At 35.2% G+C, this 6000-nt stretch overlaps 1 protein-coding gene across 1 annotated transcript in view; it reads right to left on the bottom strand.

Moving 5' to 3' along the window:
* Window positions 1-1666: 1666 nt before the first annotated feature.
* Indy (tricarboxylate transporter protein I'm not dead yet) overlaps window positions 1667-6000 on the bottom strand; it is a 44294-nt gene continuing 39960 nt past the window's right edge. Inside the window, exon 13 of the mRNA XM_017622014.1 lies at window positions 1667-1964. Within this exon, the coding sequence (XP_017477503.1) occupies window positions 1821-1964 (144 nt within the window). The 3' untranslated portion in view covers window positions 1667-1820. The remainder of the gene's footprint in view (window positions 1965-6000) is intronic.

Genomic DNA, 6000 nt, shown 5'->3' with positions numbered 1-6000 from the left:
GCGACCGTCACTCGCGAAAAGTTTTTCTACATACCAATTTTCAAAAGCGAAATAAATTCAGGATTATTACCCGGCTTGTAGAAAGGAGGATTCTGATTTGTTGGCCGTTGTCCCCTATACTAAACATGTCTTTTCAATACAACATATTATTACAAGATATGCAAACAGCATTGCCAGCCATGTCCTCTCAGTGCAACATATTAGTACAAGATATGGCTTTATTTCTCATTTGCAAAATTTCTTGTATGGCTTTATTGCCATATGTCTTTATTGTGTATGGCCTTATTGCACCCCACCCTTTGGTTTGCAGGGTTCTACAAAATTTTATGGGAAAACCTTGTGTTTATATGTAATTTCAAATGCAAAACTGCTGACTATAGGTACTGTACATATGTATGTTTGTACATATGTACTCGTATATCGACTGCTGAGTGGGAGATCGACATATCTCGGCAGCCAGTTCGAAAACGCTCTATCTCAAACAACTTTTCAAGAACGCCCTATTTCAGAATTTTATTGAAAAACACCCTATCCCAGAGTTCGGATCAAAAACGCCCTATCTTACCTCAAAATGTACTGAAAATGTGCTGATATAGGGCGTTTTGAATCGGAAGCTGAGATAGGGCGTTTTTGAAACGAATTCTTCAAAAGTTTTTTGAGATAGGGCGTTTTCAAACTGGCTGCCCAGATAGGTCGATCTTCAAATCGGTCCAGCTCGCTTAAATCTTAATATTTTTCCGAAATATTTTGGTGGACGTCTTAAAATATAATAGATTTTATAATTCCAATGGAAAAACAGTACCGATTTTTGTTTGTATGGAGAGTGATGCAGTCTAATGTACATACATATAAAATCTCACAAGTGGGCCACCCAAAATTGGATGGTCAAGATTTTTTCAATTAAATCATTTTATTCGGTTTACAATCATAAAAAAAATATATAATTTGAACAGTTTTGCAAAATTCGAATTTTTGCAAGAGTTATTGTTACTAACTTTTTTTGATGAACTCAGTAATTATTTATTATCCACTGATTCATAGCTTGTGTAGCTTGCTGATTTTTTGCATGATAAATAATAGTTAATTAGACGCGCTTTAGCCTGATTTTTAATTTTTATAACTTATATTTTATAAATATTGTATTAGATAATCTATGCTTTGTATATAAATAAATTTTATTTTTTTCCATTCTCTAGTTGCACCACGCTCGCTGCGAGTCCGCGCGGCATGAAAGCAAAAGCATCCGTGGCAGGAGCGAAAAAAATTTATAACTTTTGACTGCATTCAATTTAAATAATGTATTATAGAATAAGGATTGATATTCAATGTAAACGATTAATAAATCTGATCGAGAAGTAATAAATATTTCCATTTGTTTATACAAACTTTTTATAAAACTTAAAAATTTTGTACAAAATAATTATTTTTTGAAAAATTGAAACAATCGGGCTAAAACGTGTCTAATTAGCTATTATCATCCAAAAAATCAGCAAGCTACCTGCTATGAATCAGTAGATAATAAATAATGACTGAATTCATCAAAAAAAGTTAACAACAATAACTCTTGTAAAGATTCGAATTTTGCAAAATTGTTCAAATTATATATTTTTTTTTATGGTTGTAAACCGAATAAAGTGATTTGTTTGAAAAAATCTTGACCATCACATTTTGGATGGCCCACTTGAGAGATTTTCACTTTTTTTACTTCTTATCGGCTTCGAAATTCGACATTTCTTGCTTACCTAACTAAATATTGGTAGATTTTATACATCATGTACCAGAAATTCTGTACGTTATCAACAAATTGGCAGTGAAAACTGTTAATGTGTTGTTGCATTAAGGGCCGCGGCCGCCGCCCAGTCTGGGAATGAGTTCAAGTTTGGATACACAATTGCGCCCCATGTGAGACTGAAAATATACAATACGGCTATACTTATGACAGTGGGTCCAATTCCAGCAACAGCCTGTAATATTAAAAAAATATATATATATATATTTAATTGTAAAGACATGTACATATGTATATTTTAAAGCTAAAGTAATACAAATTTATTTTGCTTCCTGCTTATCAAGAGTACTTCCAGCACTGTAAAAATCATGGCAATAGTGCATTTTCTAGGTCTGAGGTTATGGTTTATGAAAGTCAGTGTTTCACACCATATCCTCGATCGAACCTTATACACATTTGCTGAAAAGTATTTTAGCGCGGTAATTGGTGATACCTTTCATATGGATTACCCTAATTCCTCCTATACCCTAGACATGAGATCCCCAGTTAGACAATTCAGTCCTTTGGGTGTGCCCTCTTCTTTAAGTTTAGAGGTTATCGAAATTTACTACGAATCTACTGGTATTGAAATGTATGTGTTCTTGTGAAACGATGCATGCCATCACCGCAGAGGATTCCTAACAGTATCTATTTGTAAGGTTTTAGCCTATGTGCTTACATGAAATTTGGATAGTTGAGGCAAAGAGAATCTTCCAACGGCTTTGAGAGTACCTTGGCAAATGAATTCCCTGCTTTTTGATGCCATCTTATTGACAAATCGTGTCATTGTAATGGATACAGACGTGCTTTCAAGATAACCCTAATTCGGAATGTTAAAATGAATTCAGACATACATATGGGAAATCCCAGAAATAGTTAGCTCCTTCTTTCATTCGTCGGTTTTGGGCATCTCCCCTTTGCGAAGTGGCTCCAGTTATACATACAGAGTGCAGATAAGTCATTCTGCACTTGTTTCTTCCATTGCATTTGTGGGTGCCCTCTTCTTCGTTGTCCACCCATGAGCGCCGAGTTGATCTTGCGTATAAAATGCCGAACTAGCAAACGTTGTATTTTAATGCGCTTGACTATATCCATGTCATTAAAAAGCTCGTACAGTTGGTCATTCCGTCGCGTCATCCCGCGCGAACAAGGTCATAGATCCTACATAGAATAGTTCTCTTGAAAGCCACCAAAGCCTTCTCATCTTTGATCGACATTGTCCATGTGTCTGCGACATATAAACTGAGAGTGTAATTTTTATACGCCGAGAAAAGGGTCTTTCGATTTCCTGCCGAGCAGAAAGTAACACTTGCTGAAAAAAGTTATTCTTCGCCTGATTTCCAGGCTGACATTGTTGGTAATATTTATTCTCTCAGGAGGTATTTCGTCTTACCCGTGTTCACAGCAGGATCAACCTCTTTCTCTTCTTTTTCTGAACTAGAAAATGCTGCCCTGATGTCCCTGGGCCTTAGGTCGACGATGTCAATATCATCTGCATTCGCCAGCAGCACCGTGATTTTACTGGATAGTGAGACATCGCTTTTCACTATTTAAAATCGACAAAAGGATGGCGTCTGTCGGTTCTCTTAACTTGATGGTTGATTTCCCAAACCGCTTAGGTCTAATCATTTGGTTCATGAAGGGCTTCAGTCTATCACCCCATATCGTCGATAAGATCTTATATACAATATCTACTAAGAACGCTTATTCCGGTACGGCTCAATCGTCGCGTTAATTGCATGGTAGTTTTATATGCTGTGCTCTGGCAATATTCGTCATACCAGTTTCTGCGTAGTTGGTAATAACTAGGGCAACCAAAAATTTGCAAGGGTATAGTTTGAAATGTTTTCAGGGAACTAATAAAGTAGATGTCATTTCCAGAAAATAATCTTATAAATAAGCCGTATTTGTAGTGGAATTTTTTGCAATTGTTACAAAAAATGCATTTTGTTGATTTTTTCCACAAATTCAATTACTTTCACCACATGTATTTTTTTTAAGTATTTTTACGATTTCCTAAACCCTTCAGTTTCGTTTCACCGTAGTGTTAAATAAAACGCTGTATTGCCGTTCAACTAAAAATTTACAACACTTCAAAGCTAGATAACTGTATGTGCACACGTGCTAGTGTAGGTTGGATGTGACAATAACTTTGTTCCCGTATAATATATAGTACCAGGGTTACAGCTGAAAAGTCAGTGAAGTGTCTTCAAGTCATTAAAATCATTTATACGATGTATGTAAAGACTTTCATTATTTTACCTTTCGAAACTTATTAGGGCATATTCATAGTCGAAACAAAATTGACTCTAACGTTAGTTTTAGCTTTTTTTCAACAGAAAATCTGCCAAAAAAGCTGCTTAAGGCGGCTTCGTGAAGTATGGTTCAGCGTTCAGTTCAGTGATGAAATTGATGGTACAATTGTATCTTTTTGGTACATTTTGGATCCCAAAAGTACATCGACTTTTTGATACAATTTTGTCAAAGCATTACGATGAATTGTGTAGAAATACGACTTGTGGATTAAAATGCAGTCATATTTTTCCTACTTTATACAAGTAAATGCGTGGTGTTTATTAAAAACGAAAGACTTTTTAAAATCATCAAACAGTTGCTGTTATAATATAAGCAACTGTTTCTTTGTAAAATTTTTGTGCTACTCGCACTTAATAAACATATTTGTATGGTTTTGTTGATTAACTTGAATTATTGATTTGTACTGGATACTTAGTACAAGTACATATAACGTTACGCACCCAAGTCCACGGACGAAATTTTTCCAGATTTTTGGTGCAGTACACACTGGCCGAACCAAAAAACTGTTCTAACTAAAGCAGAGTGATTAATTAATACCGATAAGATTAAAAGGGTATTTAAAATTAACGAGTAAGTCTTAGGGCCAATTTCACAGTGCGTAGTTAACTCAGAATCGACAGTTAACTAGAGATTTTCAGTACAAAATTCTGTAGCTAACTCCCGATTCTGAGTTAACTACGCATTGTGAAATTGGCCCTTAATATTTCCGGAAAGTCACCCAGTTTTTTATACAAAACACACTACAAATAAGATAATTACTAATGCCTATTTATATTGCTTCAGGGGTTTCAATGGTTTCCTTGATTTTATATTTTCATGAAATTGGACTCTTAGAAAAAAAAAAAATTAAAATTTCCAGAAGGTCACTTTTAGGTGGAAAAGGATTTGTTATTTAAATCGCTTGTTTCTCCAAAATTGGCAAATATGGGAAGTGGTTGCTGAAGAAAGATTAAACAAAAAGCCTGCCTCCCAAGAAAAACGTCACGTTAATGTCATAAAGAAGGCGGAAAAAAACCTCCAACATTGGCTTATCTAATAAACGAGTATAAAAGTGATATGCAAATGTTACATTCTGGAAAAAATTTTACAGAAATGCAAAAATAAGAACAAAAATTAATTTTTGAAGAACCTGAAAGCAGTTTCGTATTCACGTCAGTGAACGATTTTAGAGGATAAGGTTATCAATCCCAAAAAAAATATATAAAATACCTGTCATGAACAATTTGTTTGGAAATTACCCGTATACCTATGTATGTCTGGTATTTTAAATTTTGGTACTTTTTCGGCAGATTTAGTACATTCTTTTTGTCCATTTGGTACAAAAATTAAAAAATCATTTATCATCCCTGGTTCAGTTCGGCAAATTTGATTTTGTTCTGAAGCAAACAGCTGATGATATTGTTGGCTACACACGATTCTGAGGGTAAATAATACCTGAAATTCGCTGCAAACGCATACAAAGGAGATCGCGGCAACCCGAATCATCAAGTCGTTCGGACAGAAAACTAAAATCAATTTGATTCGAACAAAAAGTGTTCAGAACAAGACGTGTTTAACAGGTGACAGCAGCACCCTTTTATTTTTCTTCGCCTCACGGCTTCATATGTCAAATGGCTGCTGTTGATTGGTTGAGCAGTTGATTGTTTATGGTTTTCTGGTCTCTTTCACATCCTTCCTATGAAATTTTTGACAGTCCTCGCCGCGAAAGAAAAAACAAAATATATGTACATTTTGTTATTGGCGTACCGATACCACCTTATTGAATACGCCTTGGTTCAGCACATTTTTGTCGCGCTCTCAGTGGGACAGAACGGGAAAGGAACGCGTAAAATTACTAACAAAAAGTGCCCGGACACGAACGGTGAATCCGCTTCTAGAGTAGACTTTATTTCATCTATGATTATGCCCCATTATTT

Source organism: Rhagoletis zephyria, unplaced genomic scaffold (assembly GCF_001687245.7).
Source record: "Rhagoletis zephyria isolate East Lansing unplaced genomic scaffold, Rhagoletis_zephyria_1.1 Rzeph_scaffold_02668, whole genome shotgun sequence".
NCBI classification, from domain to species: Eukaryota; Metazoa; Arthropoda; class Insecta; order Diptera; family Tephritidae; genus Rhagoletis; species Rhagoletis zephyria.
This window is presented reverse-complemented; position numbering and strand designations above follow the sequence as displayed.